Below are 20,810 nucleotides of genomic sequence, written 5' to 3'. Positions count from 1 at the left end.
ATGTATTTAAAGGATAAGTGCACTTTAAGACAAAGTGCACTTATCTTTTTTGCCGTTTTGCCCTGTCCCCCCCTCCCCTCCACAGATGAATACTTACCTCAATCAGACAGCTGTGGCCACTGTTTTTTACATCAAGCATCGCAAGACACCCACCCCTTTGCATTACTGCCCCATAGACCTCTATGGGGCTGTATCCCAAGGCCAGAGATGAAGGAAGGGTGACAGCCTCATAGAGCAGGGGTGGGCAAGTCCGGCTCCCCAGTTGGGGAAGGGAACTAGACTGTTAAACAATTATACAAATTGCCTATAGGAAGTCATTTTTGCTAAAGGGGGCAATGCCAGCTTGTGATGTCAAGGGTGCACTTACTTTTACCACCACCATTACATCTATTAATATTTTGCTGAATATATGATTGAAATTGTTGTTTTTAATATATAAGTATATCACCTTTATCTGTAGGCACTGTTTGTATAAAGGTATAATGTTTGCATGTTCAAATATTTTGAAAAAGCCTATTTCCATGGGGTGTACTTAATTTTTCACATGACTGTATATGCATCTTAGGAGATCAGGGGCACTCGAAAACTTTGGTAGGTGAAAAGCAGAGATTCATGTTACCAAATCTGCCAAATCAATTGCCATCTCTTAAAAATATTTGAATCATTGCTACAAACCCATAAATGCTTCTGACTTCATGCATATCTACATAATCAAGGCATCACCTTGGCAATGTATTCCTTTTGAAAGGTACTAAGACACCCTTAATTCTTATAAATATATTATGCAGAATTTATGTAATTTAGATACAGAGAATATAGTACACAGAGTTCCACTTCATTCGTGCTACAACAATGGCAGCATTATGCCTGGAACACAACAAGATATCAGAGATAAAAGCCTGCGAGTATTTAATGCATGTCTTATTGGGAAACCATAAGGTGATATTTAATCATAGTGATTTACATGAGTAGGCCCAAATACCAAAGAAACATTGCAGAATCGTCTTGGTGAAATTACATCCTTTTCCACCCCATAGGGTTGTGCATTGTCTTCCATATTATTATATTAACAGCACTGCTTTAATCAAGTACACTATTGGAAGCTGAATGTTTTTGAATAGCTTAGCTGGAAAAGGCAGATGCCTGCTTGATACTGACAGGATTAGTTGTTGTTTCTGTGGGCTTAATAGAATATTTGGAGGCATTAATAACAAGGATATTTCCTTTGGAAAACACAGCTTTCTCCGAGTATAAGCTCTAATCTGCCATTTAATTAAATTAAATGCATTTCTCTCTAGTTGCATCACTATAGGGTGTGAACGCTGGCAGTGTTATATCTGGCACCTCCAGCTCCGGAGTGGCACCAGCAGTTAAAGTGTAGCTTCAGGCTGGCTACAGAGACTATAAAGATCCTCAGCTTCAGAGAGCTCCTGCAATCCCCAGCTATGACTCCACAACAGCTCTGCTTCTGTTGTAAACTTTAAGACTAATTTATCCACAGTGCCTGCAGCTACAGAGGTCACTGAGTGCTTGTTCTACAGCTAAATTACTGTGTGTTAACATACACTATATTGCCAAAAGTATTGGGACGCCTGCCTTTACACGCACATGAACTTTAATGGCATCCCAGTCTTAGTCCGTAGGGTTCAAAATTGAGTTGGCCCACCCTTTGCAGCTATAACAGCTTCAACTCTTCTGGGAAGGCTGTCCACAAGGTTTAGGAGTGTGTCTATGGGAATGTTTGACCATTCTTCCAGAAGTGCATTTGTAAGGTCAGGTACTGATGTTGGATGAGAAGGCCGGGCTCGCAGTCTCCGCTCTGATTCATCCCAAAGGTATTCTATCGCTGTTGAGGTCAGGACTCTGTCCTCTAAATGGCTCTACTTAATCAGGATTAAGCTATAATTTGTACAAACCTGTTTTATTTTAAGGGAGGCACATTTGAGGTACTCAGGAGGACACATTCAATAGATGATATTAATGATCTATGTAGCCATCTCTGTGATGAAATACAAGGTCTGGAAATGGCTTTGTTTTGCAAAAATACTTGAAACTGCTCTTATATCTAGACTGAATCAATAACTTTTGGTGCACCTTTGTAGAATAATGTGGTACATTGCAGGGGATGAGTATTTTTAATTGTTTTTCCCCGTTTATTATTTTTGGACTTTGCTACGTATGTATCATTTTTAGTGTTTATATATTTTTTTGTGCTTTTCTTTTTGTTTCTATATCATTTCAGTATTTTTCAGTTCTGTGATTTATAATTATTATATATATTTTTTATTTGCATTTTTTAAATTAACTTTAGATTTTTTGTTTATGTATTTTAAAGCGGTTTACTTAAATACTCCATTCACCCTTGCTTGTATATCCCTTTTTGGGGAGGAATAAGACTGAACTTGCAATAACTATGTTGAAGGGAGATAATTAATTCCACTGAGTGACAGTATTATTAAAGTCTGATCATATAGATTCACATCCATACAAACCCTAGCTTCACATATTTATTGTTTTAAAGTGCTGTTACTGCTGGTTCAGAATATTAAATATTTCAGTGTGCATGATCTGGGCACAAGTTTACCTTAAGGCCTAAATTGAGTTTTAGAAAGAGAATATGGCCTTGCTCGTGCCTTTTTCTGAAAATGGTCTGCATATAAATGTGGAGAGCAATAGAGAAAGAAAGGAATGGAAAAAAACAAAACAAAAAACACATTATTGAATGGATATGTTCGTTACAACACATGCAGTTTTCAAGATGCAGTCATTTTATGTAGTGATCCTTTAACCCTTTAGTGACCGCAAAACAACCTTTAATGTAAAATGCCCCTTGCAGTGAGAACGTTTTAATTTTTTTTATTAAACCCATAAGCTATCAAATTTAATATAGCAGTAGAACTCATGTGGTTGCTGGATTGCTGTCAAGTTTTTTCTCAATGCTTCTTTTTGTGCAAAAGCAGAACTTGAAGAACATGGCCAGTACATATCCTCCTACAGGGTGACTCTACTGTCTTGCAGGATCTTCTCGGTGCCACCCTGAAATTCCTGCTCCAGGAATTCCTCCAGGTTGCCAATTTGATTAAATCTTTTAATAGTTTAAAAAATTAGATTGTAATGAAAAGGTAATTATTAATGTACTAGATTACAAAATGGCTTCTGTACCAATTTTATATTTATTTATTTTTAAATGGAAATTTCCTTTACATGAGATAGATTCAGTAAAACTAACACAGAGGCATACAGTATACACACACTCACTAACACACACACTGCAAAAAGGAGCAGGATGGCTTCCACCTGGGATGACGCTATGGAAAAGTTTAAACAACTTTAAAAAGCAACAATGTCAAATCACTTAAATGGATAAGAGTCTGGACTGCAATCTTATCACAAGGCACTTGCAGTAAAGTCAACAATGAAACGGAACCCTGGCCTGCTCGCTAAAGCTGAGGTATGGGAACACTCTTTTCATTTCATTTCACTCAGGCATCACAGCTTAAAGTGACACTAAACTCAGGAGTAACAGTACAATAAAGGTTTTGGATTTTTTATATTAAGCAGTATGTAAACAAAGCTTCTTAGGTAGCTATGTAGGATCAATATGCTTTTGTGTAATGAATACATAAAATACTTTGTCCTTAGCTTTTTTCCTGAGGAAATATAGCACAATGAGCGGTGGTAGTGATTTTTCCTACTGCTTCCTGTGCATTAGCTTTTTTCACAGCAGCATGGGTCTCATATACAAACAAGTCTCTGGTACCTTTCACCATTCCTTAAGTACTTTTCTGCATGTGAACTAAGTGGGATGCACCAAGTTTGAGGCCTACGTATGGGACCCAAGCTAACTGGACTTTAAAGGTGTCCCATGTATCATACAGTAAACATCATATAAAATCATGTGAATTTTAATAAGACATAATTTGCTTAAAACATATACCACAAATCTTTAAAATATCATAAAAGATATCCCTCAACCCGATACAAAATTTAGCACAGTGTCCTTGTGCAGTGTTTCTTATTATACTGCAATCATCAAGAAAAAAGGAAGAAGAAGGAAAACCCCCTCAATTACAAAATGTATGAAGATCAGGTACATGTAGTCGGTGTCCTGGACAGGGCAAAAACGAAGGTGACGTGTTTCATGGACCTGATCCACTTCCTCAGACCCGGCTGTGCAATCTAATTTATACAGGGGTTTTTTTTTGCCTTCCTCTGGATCAACTGTGGGTAACTGTGGACATAGCGTTCTGTTTTTTCTTAGGTTTCTTTAGGTTTTTTTCTTATCTTTATAGGTTAAATTCCATGTTTTGTGTCTTTTTTCAAACTGACTATGTAACTATGTAACTGTCTACTATGTTCCTATAGCTCTAATAAACATATCCATGTTTAAGAATTCATAACATTACTGCCTATGTGGGGCAACTCATCATGTCATAGATGAGCATGTCATAGGTGTGGAAGTCTGCATCTGCTCTCAACATTAAGCTTCCTGTGTGTCTGTCATTGTAACATACATTCAACATCCTGCCCACACTATCGCCCATTGTAACATGACGCTACAGATGTCACAAGCATAGCATGACTCCTAATGACTTCCAGTATTCTTAAAGCTAACATGTGGATATCCAATAAGATACAAGCTAAAAATTCAAAATGTTAGCTTACAACAACCCTTCTACCACTATCAAGAGAAACCTCTCAGATTTCCCCCTTCCCAGTTGAGTAAATGCATACCCCTTTCCACCATCCCTTTATGAAATGCCTGAAACCCCTGTGACCCTTTAGGAGAACCAGGAATTGCTGTGTAGAGGCAAAACAGCATGCATATGTAAAAACATGAGAAAGTCTCCAAGTGCAAAGTGTGATGGAATTTAGGTCCCCGGATTCCGATTTGTATATTTAACTTTGTATTTTGTGTTATACAAAGAGGAATTCACCTCCCTTCCACCTTTCACAAGTCATGTGAGTGGTTCTTATCAGAACTTGCAGCTTGCGGGGTGGATACTGAATGTTCCCACTACAGATTAAGATTAGACTGGTTCTGAGGCAAGTTGTACCCTCAGCTACATGTAGGAGTAGGAGTCAGCTTGTTTGGAAACATGTATAAATGTAGTCCTCCCTTTCAATAAAGCAAAAATAGTCTTATAACTGAAATCTGCACGGTCTTAGTTTCTATTTCTCATATGAACATATTCCTGTTGGTATTTTGTGTACCGGACTAATAACAGATTCAAGTTTCCATACCAATAGCCACTTTAGCTGGTTTGTGGTGTGTGATATTGTTAAACTCTAAGGGTTCTTTCACACTGTCTGATCAGGAGGATCCCCCTGCACAGATCCCCTCCTTATCAGAGTGGTACGGATCAGATGACACGGCTGTCACATCCGTGTCTATCCAGTTCTTTCTTCCATCTTGCGATGGAGGAAAAAACTGGAATAACCGGAAAACATGTCGGTCTATAAGGGAATCAGATGTAAACAGACATGTTTCTGTGTACATCAGGTTACCCCCAATCTGGCACGATTAGGTAGGGCGAAATGGAACACTGTTCCGTTCGTTTTTCCGGATCTGGCTGGAGCCGTGGGTAACTGGATGTAAATGGATGCTTGTCCCATAGACTTACCTTGGGCATCTGATCACATACGCCTGAAAAACTGACATGCGGACCTAATTGGACTGTCCATCTGGGGCCTAACACCTTCATCTCTTAGTTTATATGATGCAAGATAACAACTATAAGATAAAGCAGGTACAGACAAAAAAAATAGTTGGGGTATCTGTTTTAATCAGCTAAAACATATTTTTATTTTTTATTTTGGCTAAATAGAATATGGAACAGTTAGAACCTCTATCAGGTTTTAATGCTGCGGTGTCTTCTATGCAGGGAAATAGTCCAAGTGGGGTCACAGAAGAAACCTGACACAAGTTCTATCTCTTCTCACTCTATCTAAACCTATAAAAAAAACTTGGTTGAAAATACAACCTGCAAATCAGTAGCCTCAGAAGGCAAAATTCTAAAAAGCTTATATTCGAAGATATAAACAACTATGCCATTTAAAACTGTTAAAACATTTTTGTTTATAAACGTTTATAGAAATTAGGTAATTAAGTCATCAAGTCTCTTTTCAATATATTCTATTTTGAAATTGTCATCAAAATAATTAATCCTAATAACGGATTCTACTGATAATTAGACTCTTTCATCCTTCCCTGTTTTTATGCATATACCGGTAATTATTTGGACAGCAGACAACTAAAAGTCACAATACAAAACCCTTAATATACTTTCAAAGGAACCTGAGAAAAAAAAATTCTTCCCCAGTAAAATTCTAAATTATATTCAAAGTCTGACAACACATTGTGTCTTTTTATATTAAACTTCTTGAGATGAGAGCATCATTTCAAACACTGCATAATAATGCACTGGCTGACCTTTCCACGTTCTATCAAGAGCAGTGTGAAGGTTGTGAACAAAACTGAAAGAAATACAACAAAATGTATCTCACCAAGTAAAAAGAGAAAAAAAAATTGAAGCACAGAACAGTATTCTAGTATCAATTTCTGCTTTCTTTTAGATCTTTATTAGTAAGGACGCTCAGAAGTAATACATAAGTGTCATTTAATTCAAATGGTTTTCAGCTACACTATATTGCCAAAAGTATTGGGACACCCCTCCAAATCATTGGATTCAGGTGTTCCGTGAAATTTTCTTGCTACTAAATATTCCACGGTCAACTGTTCGTGGTATTATAACAAAGTGGAAGCAACTGGGAACAACAGCAACTCAGCCACAAAGTGGTAGGCCACGTAAAATGACAGAGCGGGGTCAGTGCATGCTGAAGTGCACAGTGCACAGAAGTCACTAACTGTCTGCAGAGTCAATAGCTACAGACCTCCAAACTTTGTGTGGTCTTCAGATTGGCACAACAGCAATGCGTAGAGAGTTTCATGGAATGGGTTTCCATGGCTGAGCAGCTGCATCCAAGCCTTACATCACCAAGTGCAATGCAAAGCGCCGGATGCAGTGGTGTAAAGCACGCTGCCACTGTACTCAAGAGAGGTGGAGACGTGTTCTCTGGAGTGACAAATCATGCTTCTGCTGACTTACAATGGATGCTGCTCCTTGATGTTTAAAAATTTCATTTTCTGCAGAATCAGCTGGTCCCCCAAACTCTGGCCCTGTTTTAGGGAGGCTCCTTTTCCTTGCAGAGTCCTATTGATCCACCCTTGTGTGTGCTAGTAAGCTGTGTGTATCTCCAAATATACACAGGTACAGCAAGGCAGTCCCCTCCGCTGCTTCCTGCTCCCTTCTCCAGGCTAGATGGATGGCTGCTGGAAACTGCTCTCTCCCTTGTGATCTTGTACTTGACAGGAAGTTTAGGGAAGCTGAGCTGTAGCCAGCTGTTCAGAAAAATGATTACTGTAAGAGCTTGTGCAAAATGTAAAAGAAATGGACAATGTATATTTGTTTGATCTGGATTCATTATTGAAAAAAAGATTAAGCGTTTGAAACTTCTTTAAAATATAGGTAGGCATCCTTGTAAGTTTATTGAAGGAATGTTTCACCTTCCCTAGTTGACATCTATCCATGAATGACAAGTTAGTTTCCCCTCCTGTTCCAGAGCCTCCTAATTATTGCAAGATATAGTCAATATGATTTTAATTTAATAAGTATTAAGGAAAGCCCATTTAGATATAATGGTATTCTGTTAGAGCCAATATGAGTGAGTTGGCAAAGACAATCCATCCAGCAATCCTTTGAAGTAGGCAAAATGTACTGCCATTGTTTGTGTGAAAAGCAAAGGGGGCATTCTATGCTACTGTACAGAAAGGCAAAGCAAGGTCCAAACATTATTTACAATAGAAAGCTTTTTGTATAAAAACACACGCTATGTACTGGGTCAACTGCCAGTTCATTGGTGTACCTTCATAGATCTCCACATACACTTTTGAAAGGCCAAGGTTGGTGTAAATAAATAGATCTCCACATACACTTTCAAAGGCCAAAGTATTATATGTGAAATGATCCCCTCTAAATTCTTTTTTTCTACAACTCAGCATTTAAAAATATATACAGACGACTTTAGACTTGATAGGATTTATATAGTGTTTTCAGTGTTAATTAAATACATGTAAAAGGCCCCAGCTTGATGAAAATACCCTTATCAGTTGTTTTTTTTAAAGCAGACCTAAACTCAAAAACTGACTTTAAGTAAGCCTGCCTCCTTCCCTCAATGCTGCATACCGCCTAAATAAAGCTTAAAGGTGCAACAAAACAGTTAACTGGCACTTAGGTCTTCTGAGTACCCATTTCTTCCAGCCAAGGTTGGGTTCTCTGTGAGAAAAACAATGAAATGCTACAGAACTAGCATGGGGTTGTGCAATTATTTTAAGTCTAATTTAATACTTTAAAGCTGTATTTTCTTTGTTTAGTGCAGGGCTGGACAAATCCCAGGAGCCAGGTAGCCAATGCCAATTACAGCTGGCGCTGAACTTTTCAGGTTTTCTCTAATTGTTAGCAACGGAGCTCCTGAAAAATCCTGCTGGCTCCTGAATTCCATGTTAATTTGTCCATCCCTGGTATAATGAAAACCTATATATGTACATGAGAAAGCTGTGTTTGTTCATTACACAGGTTCTGCTTCCTGCTTTGCAGTGGTTGAACTTTGTCACTTCTAAATGCAAATCTAGGGGTTTGTCAGTCGACTGAAAATGTATGCATTCCCTAGATATTATATCAACAGTTGTTAAGCAGTTGTTTAAAGATGAACTCCAGATATACACTGTTATGCATACTTATATTGGTCTAGCTTGACCCAATGTAAGTATGCATATTTTATACCTGGGTGAACTACATTGATCCTGTACAGCACTTTAGTAGCCAGAGCTACTATAGTGCTTTACAACGATCTTCAGGGTCATGATTCTGCTCTGTGCTGAGCAGCTTCCCCACTGCTCTAATATATATATATATATATATATATATAGTATATACAGTATATATGGGGGCAGCCATATCTGCTCATTACTGCCTCAGATCTTGTAGTGCTACACAGTTGTGCTTTAGTGTGCCTTCTCTCCATATAAGTCTATGGGGAATACTTATAAATCATCCTCCCTGATATACACTGGCCAAATGTCATTTGCCTGGCATTCTCATCACTAGATGGAGCCAAAGAACATAGGATTTCATCTAATGGTAAGAATGCCATGCGAACGACATTCAGTCAGTGTATGTCGGCACAGATGATTTATGAATCATCACCTATGTCGGTCAGCTTGACTTATTGGGAGCAATGCACTCACTGTGTGGCCAATAGCTTCATCTCAGCAGCTGTTAAGAACCTTGATATGTTAATCGGCAATCTAATAAACTCTGCATGTGACCCAAAAACAAAAATATGTCAGCTTGTTAAAATGTAAAAGTCACATCAAAAATATTTTTTAGGTAAACAATGCATTCAGAAAAATATGTACTTACTGAAATACACTATACCTTCCCTTTAATTACAGAAATTAGAACCCGCTGCATGAAGTTTGCTATGCACCTCAGCCAATGTGCCTGATTTCTCACTCTACAATGAAGCTGATCATGACTGATATGTGGCCAAGCACAGCTCTCCGAATGGAGATTCATTTGCTCATCACTATATGTGTATACAGGTCATAAACTAAAAAGCAACTGCTGAGGCACATGGAAGACATTTCTGGAGAATCCACAAAAAAAGCAATGCACATATGTCAACAACTTCTTATAATCCCAGAAGCCTTGGGGTGTGTGATGGTATTATTTGTCACCCTAAAGTCAGAATTTCCTTTTTCTTTGTCCTGCTGAGCACAGTGAAGGAACAATTGCTAAAAAGTTTGACTAATGCCTAATGTTTCACCCTACACTGAAGCCGGTCTATCACTGATATGGGGCCAAACACAGCCTTCCGAATGGAGATGAATTTTCTTGTCACATCCATGCATAGAAGGTCATAACGTAGAACAGCATTTCCTAAAGGAATACAATCAGGTCATGATTTTCTTAATGGCTAGCCCAGCTAGCTGCACTGGTCAAGTGAAGAACTACCAAACCTTTTTTGAGTTATTTAGTACTAAGATACTTAACCTGAATTTGCTGGGGCACCTGGACTACAGGAACCCAGAAAAATAGCTGGAGCAAAAGCAGAATGCACATGTGCCAACATCTTCTGATAATCCCAGCAGCCTCAAGTTGTGTAATTACATTATTCATGACCCTAGAATCAGAAGTTCCTCTTTTTTATTCAGCTGGCCATAGAGAAGTAATAACTTGTAAAAAGCCGGACTAATAAAAGAAATAGGTACAAGAATTCTCCCAAACCCTGTCACTTTCGGTTTTTACTATACAGCTTTGTCCGCATGTACATATTAGATGAATTTAAAATAAAAGGCATGTGAGGTAATAAGACTACATTGTATAGTGAACATCAGCATTATTTCTCTTAGAAAAATAAAAGACAAAAATGTACATTTTGATTTTTTTCACTGGAGCCTGCAAAGCATTGCAACTGAGATCAGTGGATTGTTGGTACAGCGCTCTCACTCTTACGGACTCTTCCTCCCAGCCCCAAGTCCATATCGAGGTATACACTTAAGGTTAGAGTAGCATGAAACATGGTTATAAAGCGCAGTTATTCTTTAAAGGATTCCCTGCTCTGCTGAGTCCTGAGAAAACCTGCTAGTTCTTGGTCACACAGGACATTCTGCCCTGCCTCCCGCTATTCAGTCCTTGATGCATGATCAATTGAGAAACATGGAGCAGCTCTACCCTCTTTTCTCCAATACCGCCGCTGAAACCTTGATGCCCGGTAAAGCTTTTCTGCCAAAGCCTTCACTCAACAATTGGTAAAAACTGGCACTCATAAGGGGGTACGTGCATTCAATACTTTATTTGCGAAAAAGCTAAAAGCAGTCAACAAACAAATGCTAACGCAATTCAGCCCTCAAACTGGGCCTTAGTCATATCCATGCATGATCACCTAGTGATGCATGATCACCAGGTCTGTGTAATGAGGGGTGAGGAAGGCATATAAAAACAACTTCTTTCACAAAGCTAGCTTTTGCATTTGGCTTTCTGAGCTCTATGGAGGCAGATCAGGGCAGTGAAGAGTGCAGTAAAGTTAAGAACAGGAATCTTAGGGTGCCTGATGTAAAGCTTCGGAGTTAGTTTGTTAAACCTATAGAGAGTATAGACTTATAGACTTTAAAGAGACCCCGTCAGTTGGTCCTAAAAGGGCAAGATAATAGGGTCACGTGAAAGGTATTAACAGCTTTTAACAAGCCAATTGCTAACACTAGATGATTCCCTTAGCCCACTTGCAAACAATGGAACTTACAACCTACAGTAATGTATATTGCTTAGACTGAAATCCATGTGACCAGCATGGATCCAATAAACCACCATAAAAAATGATTTGATTTCAGATTCACCAGCAGGTGGCACTGCAGAAACATTCTGAAATCACAGCTCCTGCTCTTCAGAAAACAGGCAGTGAGTGAACAGGGTGCATGATCCCATGTAAGTAGTCCTGAAGTGTATCTAAATCCAAGAACAAAATAACCATTTTGCAGCTTGTCAGTCCCTAGATGTGGTAGCTGCATTTTTTTCAGGTTTTTATTTTTACATTCAATTTTACCTGGTGTTCCTACCAGTAACACACTTCCTGTCTGAGGGTGACAACACTTACTCAATGTGCTGTAGCAATAAAAGAGCAGTGTTGCCACCCTAGGCTGCTCACTCCTGAGTTGGACAACAGAACACCCCTCCATATCTCCATTACATAGAGGGAGGTGTTCTGTAGTTTACAAAGGTAAACTGAGAAAGGCTGATAACACTGCTTAAGATTTCACAACACTTATCAAACAGATATAACAAACGCTTTCAATGATAAATGTAAAGGACAAAAAAAAGATTACAAATATCAAAAATGCGAAGGTACATTGTTTGAGTTTACATATATTTTAAGGTTCTGATGATGGAAATGCCTCTCAAGTTGTAGCATATTTTTTGACAAAATCATTTCTTTTTGATAGCATACTTACACTACACTATACTGAACAACAAGTAAGTACAACAATGTCAACATTCTTTGTCAAGCTAAAAAAACACGTGAAGATTACACACAGGCTCATGGCTTTGAGAATCAGTGAGTTGGGATATTGCAAACCAAAGTTTTATTTTCTTTTTGAATTTTTACAATCTGGCTGACTTCAGCTTGTAAAGAATGTCTGATGGAGCCTTCCCTCTCAATGCAATGGAAAATTGGAACACGGCACACAGTATCTCTGCCATGTATTCACAGACAGACTATTATGAAAGGGGGAAACTCGGGAGTTTCACAAAATGTAGTTCAGACGCTCACAGACTATTACAAAGCACAGCAATGCACTGTGAGCAGGGAGAGGATGTGTTGATAAAGACAAGAGGATACAGAAAGAGCGTTGGTGTGTTTCTCAAAACTTATTCTGTGGCACAATAAGAGGTACCTTTTAGATCAGCACTGTACTTACACATGGCAGAAAAAGTGATGTTCAGAAAAATGCTGGCATGATGAAACAAACTTTACCTTGATAAGTTTATTGTATGTTTAGATAGATAGGCAGATGGGTATATAGACATAGTGACAAACAGATAGAAAGATAGATAGATAGATAGATAGATAGATGTTAAGAACAGGAATCTTAGGGTGCCTGATGTAAAGCTTCGGAGTTAGTTTGTTAAACCTATAGAGAGTATAGACTTATAGACTTTAAAGAGACCCCGTCAGTTGGTCCTAAAAGGGCAAGATAATAGGGTCACGTGAAAGGTATTAACAGCTTTTAACAAGCCAATTGCTAACACTAGATGATTCCCTTAGCCCACTTGCAAACAATGGAACTTACAACCTACAGTAATGTATATTGCTTAGACTGAAATCCATGTGACCAGCATGGATCCAATAAACCACCATAAAAAATGATTTGATTTCAGATTCACCAGCAGGTGGCACTGCAGAAACATTCTGAAATCACAGCTCCTGCTCTTCAGAAAACAGGCAGTGAGTGAACAGGGTGCATGATCCCATGTAAGTAGTCCTGAAGTGTATCTAAATCCAAGAACAAAATAACCATTTTGCAGCTTGTCAGTCCCTAGATGTGGTAGCTGCATTTTTTTCAGGTTTTTATTTTTACATTCAATTTTACCTGGTGTTCCTACCAGTAACACACTTCCTGTCTGAGGGTGACAACACTTACTCAATGTGCTGTAGCAATAAAAGAGCAGTGTTGCCACCCTAGGCTGCTCACTCCTGAGTTGGACAACAGAACACCCCTCCATATCTCCATTACATAGAGGGAGGTGTTCTGTAGTTTACAAAGGTAAACTGAGAAAGGCTGATAACACTGCTTAAGATTTCACAACACTTATCAAACAGATATAACAAACGCTTTCAATGATAAATGTAAAGGACAAAAAAAAGATTACAAATATCAAAAATGCGAAGGTACATTGTTTGAGTTTACATATATTTTAAGGTTCTGATGATGGAAATGCCTCTCAAGTTGTAGCATATTTTTTGACAAAATCATTTCTTTTTGATAGCATACTTACACTACACTATACTGAACAACAAGTAAGTACAACAATGTCAACATTCTTTGTCAAGCTAAAAAAACACGTGAAGATTACACACAGGCTCATGGCTTTGAGAATCAGTGAGTTGGGATATTGCAAACCAAAGTTTTATTTTCTTTTTGAATTTTTACAATCTGGCTGACTTCAGCTTGTAAAGAATGTCTGATGGAGCCTTCCCTCTCAATGCAATGGAAAATTGGAACACGGCACACAGTATCTCTGCCATGTATTCACAGACAGACTATTATGAAAGGGGGAAACTCGGGAGTTTCACAAAATGTAGTTCAGACGCTCACAGACTATTACAAAGCACAGCAATGCACTGTGAGCAGGGAGAGGATGTGTTGATAAAGACAAGAGGATACAGAAAGAGCGTTGGTGTGTTTCTCAAAACTTATTCTGTGGCACAATAAGAGGTACCTTTTAGATCAGCACTGTACTTACACATGGCAGAAAAAGTGATGTTCAGAAAAATGCTGGCATGATGAAACAAACTTTACCTTGATAAGTTTATTGTATGTTTAGATAGATAGGCAGATGGGTATATAGACATAGTGACAAACAGATAGAAAGATAGATAGATAGATAGATAGATAGATAGATAGATAGATAGATAGATAGATAGATAGATAGATAGATAGATAGATAGATAGATAGATAGATAGATAATTTGATGAGTTTATTGTGTCTTTAGATAGGTGAGCAGACTGGTACATAGACATACTGATAAACAGACAGAAAGAAGATAGATAGATAGATAGATAGATAGATAGATAGATAGATAGATAGATAGATAGATAGATAGATAGGTAGATAGATAGATAGATAGATAGATAGATAGATAGATAGATAGATAGATAGATACCTTAATGAGTTTATTGTATCTTTAGATAGATGGACAGACAGGCATATAGACATACTGACAAACATATAGAAAGAAGACAGTTTGATGGATAGATAGATAGATAGATAGATAGATAGATAGATAGATAGATAGATAGATAGAAAACGGTCAATAGATAGAAAGATACCTTGATGAGTGTATTGTATTTTTAGATAGGTGGGCAGACAGGTACATAGACATACTGATAAACAGATAGGAAGAAGATAGATAGATAGATAGATAGATAGATAGATAGATAGATAGATAGATGGATAGATAGATAGATAGAACACGCATATTCATACACACAATCACACTTGAGCGCACACTTTTTTCGCATCAATTCTATTTAAGTGCAATAAATATGATAAACAGATGTGTGAAGCAGCTCCAAAGCATAAATCAAATAATTTAAATCTGTTTTTCAATTAGGCAGGCCTACTGGGAAATGTATTAGATATAGTAAGCGAGGATCCTATTATGTTATTTAATATTACAATCTTCTGCTGTGTTTACATCTCTTATTTCTCATTCCCTAAGGCGTATTTTAGATCTCACAAGAAAGCACCACAGACAGAAACTAGACAGACTGATATTGCAAAGGGGATCAAGAGTTTAAAAAACGGGGCCCATCACTGTAGTTGTTTGCTAGTACTGAAATAATTTGAGATTCCAAATACAAACATAGAAAACAAAGTTATCGCTAAATGAGGCAACGGGGATAACAACTAATACTCTATATAATTACTTTTATGAAAAGTATCCAGACACAGTATTACAGTAAAGGCTCTTAGAATAAAAATAAGATTATTCTTCCTTTAGGTAAGCAAAATAGACTTGCCCAATTTTACCAGTATGAATAGCAGGCTGAACTTAAATAGCAGGATATTACTCAAATGCAGGAAATGGGAAGGTATTCAACACAAGTATAGGAAAATGTTACATTTAGAATAAAGAAAAACACAAAAGGAGTCATTTCCTTCTCTTTTGATGCGGAAAATGTTAACACATAAGGAAGTAAATTGTAGGGTCTATTTTCTAAAGCCTTGCGGGTTTGATTCAGTTAAGACCTCACATATAAGGTATAATGAGCATTAAAGCTGATATCTATACTGTACCCTAAACTGTCACATACAGCAATTGATTCATTAAAGTGACTCCAAGCACCGTGTCCCATCACAGAACAGTGCTCGGATCTCTACTTATACTCAGTGTCTTTGGAACGTTCTGCAACAGTGTCAGAGATTTAAATAAAAGGTGCCAATGCTGCCGAATTGTTGGCTGATTAATGGGTGAAGAAAAGCATTCAACTTTTTATCTTTCATACTTAGGAAAGCAGAATGTAACTTGCACATGTTAAAACTCTCCCTTTGGACAATCTACAAATACTGGAAGAAAATGACAGACAATGCAGAAGGCATATCTAGGCAACTATTATATTAAAAACAATGTATACCGGAACCCTTCACATAACAGCCTGCACCTCACCCTTTATAATACAACTTGCAGTAGCATAACTAAACCTTATGAATCCTGTCAAGATAGTTATTAAGACAACGACTGGCTGTCAGAAACCCCAAAGACAGCATGAAACATGTTTTCAATATCAGGTTATTAGCAACATTAGCAGAGTCTGATGTGTACCCAGCGATCGAGCCAACTCTGCTTCAAGTGTCTGTTTTCATAACATGACCTTACTACTGTATTAGGATAATATTCAGTGGTGATCTACTAGGCAATAGGAAATAAAAGCAGAAATATACCAGTATGAAATACTAAAAATGTCCCATCATGTTCCTCTTCAAACTGCCACGGCTTATATTTCCCTAAAATGACTTTCTGCTGGGAACTTTTGTTGTTGAGGTATTAACAGTACTTATGTCTGGTAAGTTAGTGGTTCTTAGCACAAGAATTGCTGGTGATCCCATGATTAATGGTTCACTACCTACCATAGGGATATAGAAGAAAATAACTAAATGAGAGCTGTTCTAAATGTGAAATAAAATGAATGAGTGGTAACAAACATACTACAATTTAATAGCAAAAGGATCCTATATTTCTTATTGATGGGTGTCCAACATTAAACCCTGCCATTCTATGCACCTCTACATTATTATATGTGTGGCAGAGTGACTGATTGTGTACCGACTTCTCGAATTAAACAAGCAAGAAAGCAACGACGTACAGCAACCCACAGCAGCAATATTAACCTTATCGGTTTAGAGCAGTCAGAATAATGAAAGATGGTTTCTGATTGCCTTCAGGGCCAATACACATAAAATTGATAACCTGGTTTATTAAAGGGCTCTGCTATCTGTTGTTGTTCTATAGTATGAAGTACAGCAATTACAGAGCTAAACTGAGCAGCAGCAGTGCTCTGCTGACACAACTTCACAGAGGAGCTGACAGTGGCAGCATTCATGCTAGCTAGGCTGCACTCATCCCACAGCCAGGCTAGCAGGCAGTGCACCTGGATCTTCCCGCTCGCTCGTGGGGCCCGCACGCCATTGTTCTCTGGGACTTTGGTGTCTGAGCAGGACATGACAAGTCCAAGAGGAAATTACCCTGTTTACTTTAATTGAGGGGGAGCAGGAAAGCGGCCGGGAAGATAAGAGACCAGAGGAAATAGGGTGGAGAGTAAGAAGACTGAAAAGTGGATGAAATGAAAAAGGAAAAGGGAAACTGTGAGCACATCAAGCTGGGAGAGCAGATAATAATAAGCCGTTCTATGTGTTACAGTAACCGAGAAATCTCATATGGAAAATGTGGTCACTTGTGAGCACAAAGCGATTTTCCCATATGTGTCTGTAACTGGAGGGAATGTCTGGGCTATGGGGTGTGCTCCATAGAAAGTCCTGAAACAACTTTATCCTGTCCCATTATTTATACTATAGACATGAGGTCTTATTTCATATTTTACAGCCCAAGAACTGCCAGAGCCTCGGGTTAATGCTGGAGTATCCCTTATGTGCTATTTAAATCCCCAGAACAATCAGATCCCCTGACCATTGTTGGGGCATTACATAAAGAACCAAACATGTGCCATATACATCCCAGAACTACCAGAGCACTTGACCCTTGTTGGGGAATAACATAAAGAGCCATGTATGTGCCATATAAATCCCCAGAACTACCAGATCCCCTGACCCTTGTTGGGGTATTACATAAAGAGCCATGTATGTGCCATATACATCCCAGAACTACCAGATCCCCTGACCATTGTTGGGATATTATATAAAGAGTCATTAATGTGCCATATAATCCCAGAACTACCAGATCCCCTGACCCTTGTTGGGATATTATATAAAGAGTCATATATGTGCCATATAATACCAGATCCCCTGACCCTTGTTGGGATATTATATAAAGAGTCATTAATGTGCCATATAATCCCCAGAACTACCAGATCCCCTGACCCTTGTTGGGATATTATATAAAGAGTCATTAATGTGCCATATAATCCCAGAACTACCAGATCCCCTGACCATTGTTGGGATATTATATAAAGAGTCATTAATGTGCCATACAATCCCCAGAACTACCAGATCCCCTGACCCTTGTTGGGGTATTATATAAAGAGTCATTAATGTGCAATATAATCCCAGAACTACCAGATCTCCTGACCATTGTTGGGATATTATATAAAGAGTCATTAATGTGCCATATAATCCCAGAACTACCAGATCCCCTGACCATTGTTGGTGTATTATATAAAGAGTCATATATGTGCCATATAAATCCCAGAAATACCAAATCCCCTGACCACTGTTGGTGTATTATATAAAGAGTCAGATATGTGTTATATAAATCCCAGCACTACCAGATCCCCTGACCCTTGTTGGATTATTGCATACATAGCCATACATGTGCCATATTAATCTATTGCAAATTCATCTTTTTACCCTGTTACCTAAAATCTGATTGGTTGCTACAGGTTACGGCATTCCTACTCTTTGCTTTGTCCCAGAACTATGGGAATTAGCAATAGAAATGATCACTAAATGGCAACAAACAGAAAAGAAAAACCACATGTATGCAAGTATGAATTGTAGATATGCACTACAAGTACCTAATGTGTTATGGTGACAGCTACATAAACCTTAAGGAGAACATTGACAGTATGAAAAGTTGTGATGGAAAGTCTTCCCCTGACAGGTCCATCCATGGCTGTGCACATAATGAACATTGTATACTGTTTCTATATGCTGGGATTCCCAACCTCAGAGAGGTGATCAGCAGATATCATCCATGCATATCTGTCCAGATTTGTCTTCACGAAGTGTAAAAAGAGGATCTTGTTCCCCAAAGACAGCACAGGCATGACAGCAATGTCCACCCAGCCATGGATCACTCATCCTTGTAACAGAATCTGATCTCCTCATCCCCTGGCCGCTCTCCGCACTAGCCGGTGACTTGTGTCATGTGTGTCTTTGTTTACTACTAGCTGTGCTCAGAAAACAATTAGGGGATGCCATGGTGTTTACTGAGCCTGTGTATCAGTGAATAGATGATGACGATGTGAATACAGACGAGTCGGAGAGCCTTTGGATACAGCACCAGGCTCCTACAGAAGTGGCATGACTCTACACTGATTGCCCTTGGCTACTTCCATGCCATAAATCCCATAGAGTCCGCTCACCAACCAGCTACAGGGGTTGTGATGGAAGTAACTGCATCCCACACAGGCTGCTGGAAAACTTCCCTGAAGTCAGCCCTGCATTTTATTCACATGACATAAATGGGCTCAAGTCACAGAGCTGACAAACCAGGACCGAGGTACTTATTTACAAACAAGTGACAGTTGTTTTCACTTAAGTCCAATGAGATTTACAAATAGCAGTTACATGTCTAAATGAAGATACTTCTCCTTGTGTTAAAGCTTTGTAAATGGAGCCTACAAGGCTTAATTCACAAAACTACAACACAGTGATAATGATCATTATTTCAGTAATGTGACAAATACATCGCACCTGACTCATCTAAAAATAACTGTCACATGATTTACTATTAAAGATCCTCATCCTGGTGTGTTAGCTTTGTGCATCAGCCTTAGATACCCATGCATGGTCCCAGGAGCCGATCCGCTATCTCTCCTGGTTTATGATCGGGGTTGGACAGTTCGACACGCTGCAAGCACCGTCCTGTCAAACTCGCAGCTCCTGACAACCTTAGTACATCCCGATCATACTCCCATCATCTGCACTCACCAGTGTACGGTCCGACAGCCACAGCAGGCAAAAGTCCAGCCAAAGTCAGCAGGCAAGTTGCAAATATTTTCCCCATTGCGGATCCAAGGCTCCGAAAACAAGAAGATGAAACAAGTTGCGAGAGTTGGACAAAAAAAAAACACAAATCAAGACTCGCAAAAAAAAAAGAGGAAAGAGTAGAAAGTAAGGCAGTTCCCGTTGTCACTCCCTGTTTATGGATGGAGTCAGAGGGAAGTTTGGATGTCCCTTGTCCTAATGTCCCATTTGGCTAGAAGAGTCCTCTGTAGAGGGGAGTGTCACTGGCTCCCAGCCTGATCCCTCTATATAGTAATACGAGTGTGTCCTGCTGCAGCTTCTCTCCGGCAATGCCAGCGCACCGCCCCTCGCACTCTCTGCTTCGCCTTCTGGATTTGGAACTCTGGCGCTGAGTCCCAACCCTTCCCGATACTGGAGAGAGGAGGCATCCCCGGAGTCCCTCTAGATGTGCGCACTGACCGCCGCTAGGGGGCGCACACGTCTATACTCTATGCTGAGTGAGCGGCGCTGATTCGGAAGCGCAGACTGAGCATCGCTGTCACTATAAAGGACTTCGATTTGTGAACGAACTAGGTACGAGGGATCACAACAGGAATCATCGGCTATACAAATATTCAACATTTTCATGCTTATTTGGAGGCTCATTTCTTAATAAATCTAAAGGTGACCATATACGTTTCTATTTGTGATTGATCTAGGTACGAGAGATTTATCATCGATTAAACATGTTAATACTTTTTTGTATGCAATTTGCTTAATAGAAATCTTAAGATGGCCATACACATCTCTGTTGTAATCAATATAGGTGCAAGTGATCAAAACAAGCAATTTATCACTTAAAATATTAAACATTTTCATGCTTGTGTCTGTGATCTTGGTTCTCATTCATCCAGGTCATGCAGGTATATCTGTTTTTGTACAAGTCATTCCGAATTGAGAAAGCTGGTTGGATGACCAGTGAAACGTCTTTAAGAGAGATACAGCAAGTCCAGTTGCCTTGACTTACTTTTTACAGATATTTTCATGCTTATTTCATGGCTCCTT

General features: G+C 38.8%; 1 protein-coding gene across 9 annotated transcripts in view; it reads right to left on the bottom strand.

Moving 5' to 3' along the window:
- PTPRM (protein tyrosine phosphatase, receptor type M) overlaps nt 1–20,133 on the bottom strand; it is a 606,372-nt gene extending 586,239 nt beyond the window's left edge. For all 9 annotated transcript variants that reach the window (XM_018553724.1, XM_018553732.1, XM_018553757.1 and 6 more), the window contains exon 1: nt 19,731–20,133. In XM_018553724.1, the coding sequence (XP_018409226.1) occupies nt 19,731–19,806 (76 nt within the window). In that variant the 5' untranslated portion in view covers nt 19,807–20,133. The remainder of the gene's footprint in view (nt 1–19,730) is intronic.
- Between the last annotated feature and the right edge of the window lie 677 nt (nt 20,134–20,810).

The sequence above is a fragment of the Nanorana parkeri genome, unplaced genomic scaffold (assembly GCF_000935625.1).
Source record: "Nanorana parkeri isolate BGI_ZX_2015 unplaced genomic scaffold, ASM93562v1 scaffold7, whole genome shotgun sequence".
Classification (NCBI taxonomy): Eukaryota; Metazoa; Chordata; class Amphibia; order Anura; family Dicroglossidae; genus Nanorana; species Nanorana parkeri.
Note: the sequence above shows the minus strand (reverse complement) of the source record. Positions and strands in the feature narration are given on the sequence as shown.